The sequence below is a fragment of the Leptodactylus fuscus genome, chromosome 5 (assembly GCF_031893055.1).
Source record: "Leptodactylus fuscus isolate aLepFus1 chromosome 5, aLepFus1.hap2, whole genome shotgun sequence".
In the NCBI taxonomy this organism is placed as follows: domain Eukaryota; kingdom Metazoa; phylum Chordata; class Amphibia; order Anura; family Leptodactylidae; genus Leptodactylus; species Leptodactylus fuscus.
Window position 1 is genome coordinate 159,857,794 of NC_134269.1, and position 17,588 is coordinate 159,875,381.

General features: G+C 39.9%; 1 protein-coding gene across 1 annotated transcript in view; it reads right to left on the bottom strand.

Annotated features, from left to right (window-relative positions):
• The window catches only part of UTP20 (UTP20 small subunit processome component), a 72,018-nt gene that overhangs the window by 40,502 nt on the left and 13,928 nt on the right, over positions 1-17,588 (bottom strand). The window contains exons 12-22 of the mRNA XM_075274627.1: positions 11,367-11,545; positions 10,166-10,303; positions 9,859-9,947; positions 8,327-8,432; positions 7,769-7,919; positions 7,527-7,589; positions 6,598-6,753; positions 6,308-6,384; positions 4,098-4,177; positions 3,097-3,340; positions 1,058-1,249 (exon numbers count right to left, since the gene is read on the bottom strand). Of these exons, the coding sequence (XP_075130728.1) occupies positions 1,058-1,249; positions 3,097-3,340; positions 4,098-4,177; positions 6,308-6,384; positions 6,598-6,753; positions 7,527-7,589; positions 7,769-7,919; positions 8,327-8,432; positions 9,859-9,947; positions 10,166-10,303; positions 11,367-11,545 (1,475 nt within the window). The remainder of the gene's footprint in view (positions 1-1,057; positions 1,250-3,096; positions 3,341-4,097; positions 4,178-6,307; positions 6,385-6,597; positions 6,754-7,526; positions 7,590-7,768; positions 7,920-8,326; positions 8,433-9,858; positions 9,948-10,165; positions 10,304-11,366; positions 11,546-17,588) is intronic.

The following is a 17,588-nucleotide window of genomic DNA, read 5'->3' on the forward strand; positions in this document are numbered from 1 at the left end:
ACTAACACACGGATAAGTGATATGTTGTCATTGTTGGACAAACCTTTTGACCCTTTAAGTACAAAGCTTACTACTTGAAGAGGTGTTTATATGTAAGTTATATGTATTTTCATCAGAAACAAGTTATGGCTAGAGATGAGCAAACTCTATTCAAAACAGCAGTTTCGAATAGCACGCTCCCATAGAAATGAATGGACGTAGCTTCCATTAGGGAGAGTGTGTGCTTACATAGGCGTACGGAGACTTACAAGTCATTCCTGCTTCGCTAGGGATTCTGGGTAAAAAACTATGCAAATCTATTCTCCAGGATGTCCTTAGGAGAACAGTGCCTCTGTATGCTGCCGTCTAGGGGCAGCCCCCTTAACATCATGCATGACTCAGTTAATAAGCCTACTGACATGAGGCAGGGTTTATGTGTATGATTATCCCCTGACCCCTTTTGTAATAGAAATACTAGTTTGGCAATAAACCCCACATCATGTCAGTAGGCATATTAACTGAGTCATGCATGATGTTAAGGGGGCTGCCCCTAGACGGCAGCATACAGAGGCACTGTTCTCCTAATTACATCCTGGAGAATAGATTTGCATATTTTTTATCAAGTCACTTGGTATTTGTACATTTTGTCTATTTTTATATTATGCATAAATTATTCTATTACATTAATTACCTTCATTTGGGCTTTCTATTCTATAATGAATAATTTTGTTTATACTCATTTTTTAATTCCTGAAATATGCTAATTAGTTCAATAACATGAACTAAGTCTGTTTTGTATCACATGTAGGGCTATATGTTTGCTGATCTGACAAAGCGGTTGCATCCCCGAAACGTGTAATCCTAGACATTTTTATTGATCAAATAAATCATACCGTTGGTTAGTCTTTTTCACCTAATGAGTGGTATAAAGTGTGGATCCTGATGTCTGTTTCGCCAATTTCGAGCCTCAATTGACCCTATCGGATGCCTAATTATACTGAACCCGTCTCTCTTGCAATACCAGACACATCAGATGTTCAGTAAAGACTATTCAAGAGCACTGACAACAGACACTTACTTTGATGCAGCTCTTCTGGTTTTCTTTGTCTGTGATCCAACATTGTCAAACTCATCTGATTCTGCGTTACCTTCTTCTTCCATTGGTACTTCTTCATCAACGGCTTTCTCCCCAGAGCAATTCTTTACCTTGTCAAACTTCCTAAGATCTTCGGAAGGAGCCACTAACAAGTCTGCTGGGTAATACTCATTGCTGAAAACAATAATGCCAACAAATTACATGTATGTGATGCATTTTAAACATACGTCAGTAAGACTGTGAACTGTAACTATTGTAATACTTAAGATTTTGTAATATACCGTATTTTTCGGACTATAAGACGCACCCAGGTTTTAGAGGAGGAAAATAGGGAAAAAAAAATTTGAAGCAAAAACTGGTAAAATATTTAATATATGGGAGTTGTAGTTTTGCAACAGCTGCAAGGCCACATTGACAGGTGACCCTGCAGCTGTACGGGGATGCATAGAGTGGTTTTTTTTGCGGGGCCAGAAGTACTTTTTAGTTTACCATTTTGGGGAATATCTATTGCTTAGATCACCTTGTATTGAAAAAAACCCAGTGGTTTATGACATATGATTTTCTACTTTTATATATATATTCTAGGGACAGGAGGTGATTTAGAACTTTTATTTATTTTATATTTTTAAAGTTTTTTTTTTTTTTTACTATTTTATTCCCCCCCCCCCGGGGGCTTGAACCTGCGGTCACTTGATTGCAAGTCCCATAGACGGCAATACAACTGTATTGCCGTCTATGGGACATTCTGTCTATTAGTATTACGGCTGGTCATAGACCCAGCCGCAATACTAATATATAGCAGTGACAGGCCTGGGTGCCTCATTAGGCTCCCGGCTGTCACCCGAACAGGTCGGCTCCTGCGATATCGCCACGCAGGAGCCGGCCTGCAACTTTACAGGTACGGGGCCGGTGGGGACCGGCCCTGGGGGAGAAGGGGCCACCGATACTGACCCGGCATCCGCTGTACTAGAGAGGCGGATGCCGGCACGGGATAGACGCCAGGGCCTGAGACATCGCTGCGCTCCTCTGCCCTGCATGAAGTCAGCGGCGGGGGGACGGAGGAGCGGAATAGCATCGCCGCTGCTGGCTGAGCGCAGCGATGTCTCAGGCCCCAGCACCTGTGCCGGCGTCTATCCCTTGCCGGCATTCACCTCTCTATTACGGCGGGTGCCGGGCGCCACATTCAGACTATAAGACGCAACCTTCTTTTCCCCCCAAATTTTGGGGAAAAAAAGTGCGTCTTATAGTCCGAAAAATACGGTATTTAAAAAAAAATATAAAGTGAATATTCCAGAATTGCATAGTTCACCTTCTCCTGCAGCTACTGACACAATGTCCAAAAACCTTGTTCTCTCCCCAAAAAATAGCTAGTTTACACAATAGTACAAAAAAGAAGGGAGCAGTATAGGGGATGAAGCTACAATGTATCCCTCATACAATTTCCCTCAAACTATGATATATAAATAGGGTTTCTGAGTTTATATGACTGATAACTTATTCTTTCGCTAATAGAAAATGGGTGAAGATCGGACAATCGCATCCCCCCTATGCCAAATCAGATGATTGAAGGGACTATAAGCATATGGACGAGTGCTGCGGCTTCTTCACTGAAAATCAAGCACAGCGCCAAACATTGCACAGTAGCTGTGCTTTGTTTTGCAGCTCCGACCAATTCACTTGATTGGGGCTGAGCTGTAAACAAGCCATGTAACATGGCCTGTGACATCGCTAAAAAAGCTGATCTGTGGGGGTCTCAAATGTTAGATCCCTGCAGATCTTCGAGAGATAAAAAAGGGATAGGTCGTCAGTCCTATAAACAACATAAATCCCTTTAAGAGAAACGTTTCACTTAATGCATTTGTTACTATAAAAGGTCCTCCATTTTGAAGTTTCTGAAGTGGCTGAGGCAGATTTAGTAAAAAAAAATTTATCGGCGGTTGGTTCTTAACTGGCGTGCTAAAGATTCAAGTCATTTAGAAAAAGTTGTGATTTCACATTTAGTAAAGTGACCATATTTCTACCTTATAAATCTCAGGAGAAGAGGGGAAAGTTCCCTTGAACGTGGTTCCACCCTGTGAGGGAAGAGTGACATTGCTTTCCAGAGCAGAAACCGGAAATTGGTATAATCAGTCCGGTCATTGACATCTGTTCTATGTTTCACCATATCATCATATAAAACTCCAATTTCTCCGGCATGGAAGCCAGCGCAGTCCTTGGTCTGGTTGTTGGCTAACTCATCCTTATGCTCATCCTGTAGTTCTCTTTCTGCAGGGAAACAAAAACTCATGAAATGCAGAACAAACATGTGAAACTTAAAATGAATGGATGAAGGAATATAAACCAGTAAGACATAGTTATCTTAACATTTCATGTATTTCCAAAAGTATTTCTAGGCACTGTGTACACTGGCACGCAGTATCCACCAGGGTTCTACTATCACTTTTTTTTTTTTTTTTTTTTAATTCTAAGTCAATGAAGTTCATTGGAATATGCCAATATTCTTTTAAAATCCACATCCAGCATAGACATCATAGCACCATTATAACAGGAAATCATTATGCCGAAGTGAACTCAACCTTAAAGGGATTTCCCTATTTATTTATTTTTTATTATGGCTTTTCTTCAAGATAGGCCATTAATATCCAAACTCCATAACTGTTTGGTACCAAATACTATAATATATACAGAGGTTTCTGTATCCTATATAGTGGCCATGTGACGCTGCAGCTCAGCTCTCATTCACTTTCAAGGGGTACAAAGCTGCAGTAAAGTTGTGTGGACAATAATACAATGTACAGAGCCCTCTCTCATTGCGGCTCCATACACTATAGCATAGGACCCAGCAGACAGTCACAAATAGCTGATCAGTGCAGTGGCTAGGTATTCAGAAAATGGGACATCAAAAAACAACCCTGTAAATGTGCAGAGTAATATATTCCTAGTCAAATTATGGCTTATGCATATAGTAAACACTGCACATCTTCAGGAAAAGGGAGTTAATGTATAATCCAAGGTACATTACCAGCATGAGCGGCAGACTTTTCCAAATACTCATAAAACACCTTCCAGAACGTTTTGTTTTCCATCTCATTTGCATGAGAACTGCGAACAAGAAATAAGATTAGATTTTCACGTTAGGACCAAAGCCAAAGAATGTATCTGACATTTTCCAAATCACTGACGTCTGACAATTCATTCCTGCCTCAGGTGAACCAAGCAGAACACGATGTGACATTAACCGGACGTTTACAATTCACATACTGCCGTCGTTGTTCCTAGTATTTTACAACTAAACAAATGAGATATATTGGTGCTGTATAAATAAATGTATTATATTAGGTAAATGTTCAACAATTATAAAACATGGCTGCCTGAAAAGACCACCATTTAAAGAGGACCTTTCACCATGTCCGGGCACAGGCAGTTCTATATACTGCCAAAAAGCTGACAGTGCGCTGAATTCAGCGCACTGTCGGCTTTCCCGATCTGTGCCCGGTGTGAAGAGCTTACGGCCCGGTACCGTAGCTCTTCTATGGTCAGAAGGGCGTTTCTGACCATTAGCCAGAGACGTCCTTCTGCCTCGCGGCGCCAATCGCGCTGTGCTGTGGAGCCGGGAGGAACGCCCCCCTCCCTCTGCTCACACAGCTTGTCCGTAGACTAGCATTATCAGGAGAGGGAGGGGGGAGTTCCTCCCGGCTCCACAGCACAGCGCGATAGGCGCCGCGAGGCAGAAGGACGTCTCTGGCTAATGGTCAGAAACGCCCTTCTGACTGTAAAGCGCTACGGTACCGGGACTGATAGCGCTTTACACCGGGCACGGATCGGGAAAGCCGACAGTGCGCTGAATTCAGCGCACTGTCAGCTTTCTGGGCAGTATATAACACTGCATGTGCCCAGATATGGTGAAAGGTCCTCTTTAAGTAGGTGAATGTTATTGTATCCTCTTTAAACCTAAGCCTGTGCATCCGTTTCTAATAGTCAGACTCTGGCGAGGGGTAAATAAAAAAGGGCTTCGACTCTATAGGGCAAATATATCTCCCGTGAGCTATCACTGCCCTAAATTAGTCAGCAGTTCCCTATCCAACTATTCTGTAGTAGTCCATATATTCTTTTTAATTAGAAACACACCTAACATGTTACACTATGACCCCTGCCCTCGACAAGACGTGGGCATGGTAATAATCTTACTGGTTTAGCAGTGAGCTAGTCATCTGTTCACAATTCCCACAGACAGATTATCCTTCTGCGTAGCAAACAACACTAATGCATTCGAACACTTAGCATATGGAATTATAATAGGACAAGTGTGATGTATTGAACTATTCCACCCAGAACTATTTTCATACAAGGGAATGGAGCGACACATTTGTACCTGTCTCAATTCACTTTTAGGGAATAGAATATCCTATGAATATAGCCATAAATACTCATTTTTAACTAAAGGTCAGCGAAGGTGAAAAAAAAAAAAAAAACACAAGACACCCCCCCCCCCCCCCCAACCACTCATCTGTCCCCAATGTTCCAGGCCACTGTCCAGTCCAACAGGGGGAACACCAGTGCTCTGGGAAAATCTGAGTAAGGTTTTTTTTTAATTTTTCACCTTCCCTGGCCTCCAGGAAAAAAAATTGTATTTCACGGACAACACCTTTATTATTATTATTATAAATAATAATATTTATTATCATCAACTTTATTTATATAGCGCCAACATATTTCACAACACTTTACAAATCAGAAGGAACATGAACAGATTTTGACATAACAATTGACACAGAATTAACATATCAAGCAATAGCAGTGAAGGCCCGGCTTACAACAGCTTGCTGTCTATGAGGACAGAGAAAGACATCAGAGGTCAGAGGGCTTGTATGGTACAATGATCCAGCCGCCTTTTAATAAATAAAGTCACATAACTAATATGTGAGCCCACTGACCACATGCCGCAGCTCAAGCTCAGTAGCTGATATTAGAAACCGAGTCCAATGTATGGGCATGAATTCACCACTTAATATAACATTTCTGGTGATACGAAAGGATGGGAGGGTCATGCAGAAGATAGGGGAACCCTTAGGTTGCTATTGGCTACAGCACCGAAAGGAATAAACACTTGTAATCAGGTTATCGTCTATGGCAGGTGCTGTAAGCAAGGTTTCCATTGTCCAAGAGGTAACAGTATGGTGTGGTGCAGGAAAGGGTTAAACAAGGCTATATACATAATATATGTATACTCACACAATAAGCTCAATCACAGGGTCCCAGAGAGGACTGAAGTTAACATAAAGCATCGCCATTAAATATCTCAATGGTACCTGAAAACAAAACAAAGTAGTAGAAGTAAGAAGCGAAGAAAGAAAAAAAAAAAAAGGTGAAAACAAGACAATGCAGGAATTATGAGAATAAGAAATGAGCGGTAGAGAAATAACAAGAATAAGGAATGGTGGGAGGGGGATAGGGCAGGCTCAAAGCAAACAGACAGAATGCATACATGGACTGGATATCCAGAAGACGCATGTCCAACTAACCTCCTTAAAATCTTCCTTTGTAATTGAGTGTACAAGATCATGCCTAAGCTTCCTAAGTTGTAGCAATTTTTCTCGATATTCATGGACAGTAGCCGGGACAAGCTCAGCTTGAAGGAGAATGGAAAACACTGTCAAGTTCTCATCTTCTCTCGGTTCCTAGAAATCAGACAAGTACTGGTTAGTCCTCCTTTCATGATAAACCTACAGAATGGTGCTACTCTCTAGGAAGAGTAAGATTCATGCCTTGGAACACCTCACTGCCTCTCTCTCGATTTCTAAAGCTGGGCTCACAACTGTGCTGGGTACTCCGTTGTTCAGATTCTCAGGGGGACCCCAATGACAGAGAACCGGACCGCTAAAACTGCGGTTACTCGCGGACAGCATAGGCTACAATAGGGTCCTGCTTGGTGTCAGTCGGGTTTCCACCATTTTATACCGAAGCCGGCGAACAGAAAAGTTCTCGTGTAGGACTTTTCTCTCTCCACCAATTTTCAGCTGTTTCTGTAGTGGAGTTTGAAAATGATTAGAGTCCTCAGAAGTCCTAGTGATGGATCCCTTCACCCTTGTATATACCCTTGTCTTATGGATCAGTCTGGTTATCTGTGGGAGATGAACCTCCTTACTGGTCACATAGCTTTTCGGAATGTTTTGTTTACGGTGTCTGTTATAGTACTATGCTTATAATTTTGGAGCCGCTGTTGAGTTTGCACTCCCTGAAGGTTACCATCCCTTGAAGTCTATGTACACTTGCTGCTTTGTTTTCATGTTCTGTTATTTGTTCCCAACTTTTTTTTAGTATCTGTCCCCTTAGGCGAGATCATATACTTATCCACACACCTTCTCCTTTTTTAATGTATGTTATTAGAATGCAAAAAAACTAATATAAATACAGTTCAGACTAAAACAGTGCTGCTGAAATATTCCATTACCTGTAGCCCAGCAGACGGTCGATTGCAAAAGTGGCTTAAAATCCGAATAGTCAAGAGCCGCACCTAAATAACACCAGAAATTATTTATTGCTTTGCATAATGATCATTTGCAGTGAAGTGTTATTTAATAACATACGGTATAATACATTACTATTTTCTTGACCAACCCCCTTAATATTCATAAAGTGGTTTGATACAAATGAGAATTGACTTTAAAAAAAAAAAAAAAACTCTTTATTTACCTTTGATGAGTTGCTTGACAAATTATACTGTAACTTGGAAAAAATCTCCAGAAGGATGTCATAAGAAAGTTGCTCCTGATAGCCACAGAAAACTAGTCTAGTGAGGTAAAGATCAGCCAGCAATAATGCACTTGGATCACAGGGAGCAGCACTAAAAGCAAAGAATCATAGCAAGTTAGACAAATAGCAAAAAACAAGGTGCAGGTAACTTCATACAAATTATATCTAAAATGCAGATCCATACCACGGACACACAGGTTTGCACTTAAATCAAGAGCATAATACTTGGAAGAAAAATGTTGCTAAAAAAGAAACATCCAAAACAATGACAAATGGTCACAACAACACCAGCATGGACTTGGGGAATAAGGCAAAGCCCCACTGGCCCTACAGTATAAAGATGGGGCTCATAAAGAGCTATAAATTAGAACAGTCAACTTTCTTGTCTAATCGGTTACAGAACTTTACAGAGGCCTTTCAATCACTAAACTATCAAAACCATCATCAAACCTTTTAGAACATTAATTTAACTATACAACAAAAATTTGTGAGACTTACAGTAACAAGCTTTTCACTCGTTCCATGGGCAGCACTTGCAGAACATCAGCAGAGTCGTCCAGACTAAGTAGAGTACTCACAGCTTGGCAGGCTACAAACAGGACATCTGGCAGAGAGAAACATGCTGGTAAGTCAAACACAACCACATCACAAATCATTATCCGTGCCCATGCCATCCTACTGCTGGACAAAGGACACAGGGTTTTCCAGATTAACAACATTGACTGCCTTCTCTTAGGACAGGCCACCACCCCTGTCATGCGGTGTTCACATTAGCACCTGCTGTCCGCCAAGGGGTTTCCATCCTAATCCCCAAAGAAACTGGATAGGGGACAGCTTGCCGGCGGTCAGTTTTAAAACCCATTCATTTGAATGGGTTTTTCAAGGTGACCATCAGTGTCCATATGCGGCCTTTATGCCTGAAAACCATTTTTTGGGATGAACACAAAGTCCTGCATGTCCAACTTTGTGTCCGTGCAAAAAAAAAAAAAAAAAACGGTTTCCAGGCGGAGAGGCTGCATACGGACACCGGGGGTATTCAAATAGATGGGTTTTAAAACTGACCGTCGGCAAGCCGCCCCCTATCCATCCAGTTTCTCCAGGAAATACAACGGAAACACAATGGATGGACAGGGGCACAAGTGTGAACACCCCCTTGGTCAGCTGTCTGCAGGACCATAATGCTTGGGGCAAACTCTGAAGCCTTATCAAAAACAGCAATTAGTTGCATCCAGTTTTTGGTCATATAAATGTATAACTATGGTCACATCATGCTTGTGATATACATTCAGCGTATACACTATGAAAGCTTCCATTGTACACACTAAATGTGCCCATAGGTAGAGCTGGGCGATTATGACGCAAATCAAAATCACGATTGATTGAACAGTTTACAATTACAATTAATGAACAATTATTTTAGGACTCTCCCATTTTTACATCCCACACTGCCTACTTATACACCATCAGTTATTCATATACTTGCAATCCTGACTGGACAGCGTACAGTTAGAGACACATTATTTATCCAATGGCAGTGTGAGACAGGATGGCATAAATGAAAAATAAATGAAATAATCATTCACATTGATTATATAAGTTTGGATTTCAATTATTTTTTGATGAATTGCCCAGCCACACCCATAGGAATATGTTAGTCAGAAAGAGACCAAAAGAGTTCTATTATTTAGGTCTCCGTCTAGTCAATATAACTCAGTAAACCAAAAAAATAAATACAAAAATAAAACGGTGTGAAATAACATAGTAGACTACGACACTCTATAGAATAATATCCAGTAGAAAAGGTGTATGTTAAACATACATTTTTTTATATTATACCTTATGAAATTCTCAATAAATCTTTTATTTAAAGCAAAATATAAATCAGATTTTTACAATGGGACCACATGGGAAACAGAGCCCATAAACCTGATTTTATAAATAATATTAGCTGAACCATTGAAGCAGAAGAAGCCTCTTTATCTATTGAAGACCTCTCATACTACACTTAGCTTCTAGATTTTGCAAATTACCTCGAGCAAACTGTGTTTGGTTCATCAATGAAAAAAGATTTTCTATAAATTGGGTTAAAACGGGAACGATTCTATCCTTCTCAAAAGGCCTGAAGAGAAAAAAGAAAAAAAAAAACAATTTTAATGTTATCTTTGTGAAAAATATATTTTTTTTTTCAGTTCAGCATCTTGAAGACCATAATGGCTAAGTTTTAGACTTCATAACTTTGACTTTTTTTTTTTTTTTTTACATATAATTTTTTTTTATATAAGTGTATAATTGCTCTTGGCTACTAAATTTTTCCAACTATTTCCATATGACATTTACCTTAAGTGGGGTAGGATCACTAGAGCAGCCCAACAATAGGACAGTTCACGGACATCCTCATGCGAAGACAGTGTAACCAAAGACAATACATGGTCTAGCACTGGGGATTGCTTGCCAGCTTGACTTTTTAGATGTGCACTAAACGGAAGAGAGAATAGGGACAATTCAATATTCACATATAAAAAGATATTAACACGAAGTATTTATAGCACACACATTTGAGAGATATACCTATTGGGAGAAAAGGAAACTGTGACTTGCTGACTTAATGGCAGTAACTGCTTTTACCACAAAGGGCGGGTTCACACAAGCGCCTGAACTCCATTTTCAGGTTTCCGTTTTCTGCCGACAGAAGACAGAAGCCTAGCAGACAGTGTCCGGCTGTGAGCATTTTGTGCTCTCCGCAGCTAAACCGTTTTTTTTTTTTTAACTGAACACAAAGTCCTGCATGTCCTTCTTTGTGTCCGGTTAAAAAAAAACAAAACGGAGAGCACAAAACGCGCACAGGCGCTCACGGCCGGACACTTTTCAAACCCATTCAAATGAATGGGTTTGAAAAATGACTACAAGTTTCTGTCTCCTGTCCAGTTTCAGGCAGGAAACGGAAACCTGTCTAACGGAGCAATTGGGTGCAGATGTGAACCCATCCTGAGTCTATCCAAAGTCTGTGGGCGTGACCGCAATTTTTTCCATCACTTCCATAAACTATAATGGCCAAAGCTGCACGCATATGTGGCAAGGTAGGGCCCAGAGGTCACCCTTTTAATATCTCCACACAAATCTGAGCTTAGTATTATTTAGCCTTAAAGAAAGTCCACCACACCCAACATCGCTTTTAACCCGATTATATGCCATTATAGAGACTGATCTATTTTGTGTAAAATAATAAAACTGGGATCTCTGAATATCTCATTTTCGGAGGCAGCAAGATTATACTTTGACACAAAAAAGGTAAGTTCACTAAACCACTAACAGCCCCTACAACAGAATATGAATAATTTAGAAATCAGCATTTATTTCTCTCGCTTATTTCACTGGGGGACACAGCACCATGTGTATATAAAGACACAATGCAGTGGAAATGGTATTTTATCCATGTAAAAATATTCATTTTAACATGTGGATTTTTTTAGCATAAAGAATGAAGGACAATCAAAACTGATACCATTCCACGTGACTAATATTATCTACATAAACTTACACTTCAGACTTTTCCACAAATACAAGTGGATATTTTTCGAATGCCAGTGAAGCAACAGCAGGGGGTTCAGCCTTTTCCAGAATGAGCTTTGTCAAGATTGCCATAGCCTCACATCTAGCCGTGATATCATCCTCAGTAAAGAATTGGAGAATATACTGCAAAAGGCTTGGCAGGAGATGCTGAAACATAAAAGCAGACTGAAGGGTTACAAAGATACAGACTGAGGTTTTATTTACATGACTGCATTATGGCTCCAATCGAAATCCATATTAATATCAGCCAAAAAATAATATTTTATATATATATATATATATATATATATATATATATATATATATACATATACAGTCCTATGAAAAAGTTTGGGCACCCCTATTAATCTTAATCATTTTTAGTTCTAAATATTTTGGTGTTTGCAACAGCCATTTCAGTTTGATATATCTAATAACTGATGGACACAGTAATATTTCAGGATTGAAATGAGGTTTATTGTACTAACAGAAAATGTGCAATATGCATTAAACCAAAATGTGACCAATGCAAAAGTATGGGCACCTCAACAGAAAAGTGACATTAATATTTAGTAGATCCTCCTTTTGCAAAGATAACAGCCTCTAGTCGCCTCCTGTAGCTTTTAATCAGTTCCTGGATGAAGGGATTTTGGACCATTCCTCTTTACAAAACAATTCAAGTTCAGTTAAGTTTGATGGTCGCCGAGCATGGACAGCCCGCCCTCAAATGATCTGAAAACAAAGATTGTTCAACATAGTTGTTCAGGGGAAGGATACAAAAAGTTGTCTCAGAGATTTAATCTGTCAGTTTCCACTGTGAGGAACATAGTAAGGAAATGGAAGACCACAGGGACAGTTCTTGTTAAGCCCAGAAGTGGCAGGCTAATAAAAATATCAGAAAGGCAGAGAAGAAGAATGGTGAGAAGAGTCAAGGACAATCCACAGACCACCTCCAAAGAGCTGCAGCATTATCTTGCTGCAGATTGTGTCACTGTGCATCGGACAACAATACAGTGCACTTTGCACAAGGAGAAGCTGTATGGGAGAGTGATGAGAAAGAAGCCGTTTCTGCAAGCACGCCACAAACAGAGTCTCCTGAGATATGCAAAAGCACATTTGGACAAGCCAGCTTCATTTTGGAAGAAGGTCCTGTGGACTGATGAAACAAAGATTGAGTTGTTTGGTCATACAAAAAGGCGTTATGCATGGCATCCAAAAAAACAGCATTCCAAGAAAAACACATGCTACCCACTGTAAAATTTGGTGGAGGTTCCATCATGCTTTGGGGCTGTGTGGCCAATGCCGGCATCGGGAATCTTGTTAAAGTTGAGGGTCACATGGATTCCACTCAGTATCAGCAGATTCTTGAGAATAATGTTCAAGAATCAGTGACGAAGTTGAAGTTACGCCGGGGATGGATATTTCAGCAAGACAATGATCCAAACACAGCTCCAAATCGACTCAGGCATTCATGCAGAGGAACAATTACAATGTTCTGGAATGGCCATCCCAGTCCCCAGACCTGAATATCATTGAACATCTGTGGGATGATTTGAAGTGGGCTGTCCATGCTCGGCGACCATCTAACTTAACTGAACTTGAATTGTTTTGTAAAGAGGAATGGTCCAAAATACCTTCATCCAGGATCCAGGAACTGATTAAAAGCTACAGGAAGCGACTAGAGGCTGTTATCTTTGCAAAAGGAGAATCTACTAAATATTAATGTCACTTTTCTGTTGAGGTGCCCATACTTTTGCATCGGTCACATTTTGGTTTAATGCATATTGCACATTTTCTGTTAGTACAATAAACCTCATTTCAATCCTGAAATATTACTGTGTCCATCAGTTATTAGATATATCAAACTGAAATGGCTGTTGCAAACACCAAAATATTTAGAACTAAAAATGATTAAGATTAATAGGGGTGCCCAAATTTTTTCATAGGACTATATATATATATTTTTTTTTTTTTTTTTTTTTTTTTCCTCTAACAATTATTAAAGATAACTTTTATTATTAAAGATTAGTAAAAGGAAAACAACCTTTAGCAAATACAGAGAAAAAAAAAAAAAAAAGACTTTCCAGGACATACGTATCAATGTCTAACCCTTAGTACTGTATAGCGATTAAAAAAGGCAGAGCTACTCATAGGACAGAGTGGTCTCAGTAAGGTATCACAAGTAGGTCACACTATATGCAATCAAAGCCGTGCTCATTATATGAAATACAAGTATTATCACTAACTACAGAACTGTCTTTGGAGTAATCTGTCAGGTGAGGTGCTGCCATCTTGGGCATGGGTAGTCCAACAAATAAATGAATCCTATAGGCTGAAGAAGGAAGGAAAAAACCTTGGTCTGATACAAACCCTCATAATTGGGAAACGGGTCAAGCAGAAGTACTCCAAAATTATTACTTTTATTGAAGCCTCTAATTTACAGAAAAGTATTTCAGTTAATCCCCCTTTTCCAAGCTAAGTTGGCTTTACAAAAGTTGGTACATTCAAAACAGGTTGCAGTAGATTTGAGACTTCATTGACTTGTTCAGCTATTTCCAAACGAAGAGTGTTAGTACTAGACAAAGATTTTTTTAAATTCCTATTTAACCCCTTAAGGACACAGCCCAAAAGTATATTAAGGACCAGGCCTATTTTTTCAAAATTGACATGTGTCACTTTAAATGGCAATAACTTTGAGACACTTTAACTTACACAAGTGATTTTGAGATTGTTTTCTCATAACACATTATACTTCATGTTAGTGGTAAACACTAATCAATATTTTTGTATTTACTTATTAAAAAAAATAGGAAATTTGATGGAAATTTGGAAAAAAATAGCAATTTTCAAAATGTGAAATTCTCTGCTTTTCAGGCAGATAACAATATCACCCAAATACATGAATAAATATAATCTCCCATATCTCTGCTTTATATCGGCATCATCTTTTGATTGTATTTTAATTTATTTTGGACGTTACAAGGCTTACAAGTGTAACAGCGATTTTCCAGATTTAGGGTGCATGCACACTACGTAACGCCGGGCGTGTATGAGAGCCGTACACACCGGCGTTACAGCAGGGCTGCCGAACACTTCCCATTCACTTCAATGGGAGCGCTCGTAAACGCCGCTGTTACGAGCGCTCCCATTGAAGTGAATGGGAAGTGTTCGGCAGCCCTGCTGTAACGCCGGCGTGTACGGCTCTCATACACGCCCGGCGTTACGTAGTGTGCATGCACCCTTACAAGAAAATTCTCCAAACGCATTTTTTAGAGACCGCTTCAGTTCTGAAAGGAATTATAAAGGCCTATATAATAGAAACACCCCCAAATCACCCCATTTTCAAAACTGCACCCCTCAAATTATTCAAAACAGCATTTGGGATGTTTGTTAACCCTTTAAGCTTTTCATAAGAATAAAAATAATATGGGGGTGAAATTTAGACATTTCATTTTTTTCACTAATACATTCATTTAGACCTAAAATTATCACATTCACAAAGGGTTAAACTAGAAAATGCATCTGACAGTTTATCGCACAATTTGTCCCGTGCACAGAAATACCCCACATGTGGGTGTAAACTGATTTTTGGGCACACGGCAGTGCATGGAAGGGAAGGGAACTCCCTGTGTCGCTCCGACACAGGGAACTCCCTGTGTCGCTCCGACACAGGGAGTTTGAAAAGCAGATTTTGCTGGAATAGTTTTAATGCGTCATGTTCATTTGCAGAGCTCCTAGAGTACCAAAACAATGGAAACCCCATAAAAGTGACCCCATTTTAGAAACTACACCCCTCACAGAATTCAACAAGGGGTGTAGTGTGCATTTTCACCCTATGGCAGTTTCACAGATTTCACTAACATTGGAATGTGTCAATGAAAAATTACTAAAATGTCCCTTTATCCCCAAAGTTTTCAGTTTCACAAGGGGTTAAAGGAGAAAAAGCCCCCCACAGTTTGTTACACAATTTCTCCTGAACACGGAAATACCCCATATGTGGCCATAATCTGTTGTGGGAACATGGCGGGGCTCAGAATGGAAAGAGCGCTATTTGGCTTTTGGAGATTTAGAGGTTTGGAATCTGGACGTCATGTCATGTTTGTCATGAGCCTGTAAGGTACCAGAAAAGTGGAACTCCCAAAGAGTTACCCATTTTGAAAGCTGCACCCCTGAAAGAATTTACCAATGGGTGTAGTGAGTATTAGTATTGCAGGCGGGAATGCACAGCGGATGGTGAAAAGTGAATATGTAAGCTGTGCGGAGGACATTGAAAACACCAAATTCCCTACTATGTCCCAGTAACTCCTATGATTGGGGGAGTCACTCTGCGGGTCACTTTGGGGGTCACCTCTGGTGTCTTGCCTTGTAAGCTGTAAATCTGGGGTGTCCCCTGATATACACTCACACAGTTTATATATTCCCTTCCTGCCACAGCCAGTTGTGTTCTAATGATTGGTGATTTTTTTGTCTTCACATTGCTAGATGCTATATTTTTCTTAATTTTCTGGTGACGTGGCCATATAAGGGCTTGTTGTTTGCGGCATGAGATGTATTTTGTAATGACACCATTATTGGGTGCCTACAATTTATAGAATAAATTTTATTAACTCTTTCTTGGTGGATTAAAAAAAAAAAAAACAGCAATTCTGGCATTGCATTTTATCTTTTAAGTTTTTCGCCATGCAGTAAACAGTATAAGTAACATTATCTTTATTCTGCGGGTCGGTACAGTTACGGCGATACCTCATTTATATTATATTTTTATGTGTTACTAATTCTGCAGAACAAAACACATTTGGGGACATAAATCAATGATTTTTGCATCGCAATCTTCTGAGATGTGTAATGTTTTTATTTTTCGGTTTACAGGGTTGAGGGCTTATTTTTTGCGGGACATCCTGTGCTTTCCATTAGTACTGTTTTGGGGGATGTATGGCTTTTTGATCACTTTTTTTTAGCATTTTTTGTAAGGCAAAATGTGCAAAAAAACTTTTTTGGCGGTTTTTTTTTTTTCCCGACGTTCACTGAGCAGGTTAAATATTGTTTCACTTTTACTGTACAGGTGGTTACGGACACGGCAATACCAAACATGTATTGTTTTAATTAATATTTTGGTTTTTTTTTTATGTAATTCATTTTGTATAGAAAAAGGGAGATTGTGGGGTTTTATAACTATGTTTGTTTTGTTTGTTTTACACACTATTATTTTTTTTTTAAAAAAAAAACCTTTTTTACATTTTTTTATTTGTGCTGTAAGCACACTAGAACCAGCGATCAGAAAGGACTGCTGGTTCTATACTAACTATAGACTTGTAATACACGTGTATTGCAGTCTATAGAGGAAGCTAGCTATGCAGATGCATAGACTAGCTTCCTCTCATCCCAGCACCCAAGGGGTTAACCCTCCCCCCATCTGAGCTCGCTCCGATGGGAGGAGGGATTAAGAAGCAGCGTGTAGCTGTAAATTACAACCAACACAGACTCCTTATGCAGCCGGCAGCATGCTTTATAGCCGGCTAAACCCCTAGGGTGCCATGATCACTATGGATCATGGCACCTTAAGGGTTAAACAGTGGAGGTCGGTGCAATCACCGCACCGTCCCTGCTGCTACAGGGGAAGCCTGGCTGTCAGATACAGTCGGCCTCCCATGGAGATCGCACAGGCTCTGCTTCTGAGCCCGTGAGGTCTCCATCACTTCCATGCACGTGGGAATGCGGGAACTAACCACATTCCCTGACGTACATGTACGTGATTTAGCGTTAAGGGGTTAATGTACAGCCCTGTGCCCTCCATTAAAAAGACCCCAGTGCTTACATAAACAAGTGAATTCTAAACAGCTGATCTGTAAGGTGTAAACCTGGGTAAACGCATTTAAAACCATAGAGCCCACATTGGCTCATAACTAACAATTTCTGTGAATGAAATTCTGCCTGTAGCCAACTATTTACCCTGTAATGTTGATGTATTAGCACCATTAATATATCAGCATCATTGTTTCAGCTTGCAAAACAATATGATGCTGATATGGCTGCCAAAGTATTATTGTTTTTCTTGGCAGTAAGACACAGGAACTGTGGTCTATATAGAACTAATATCAGAGGAAGGTGCTGGAACCTATAATGATGAATACTACCACTACCATGTTTACTGAGCAAGCACCATCCTCAGGGGTTTAGAAGCAAGTATCCTGGCAGACCAGTCTTTTATAAT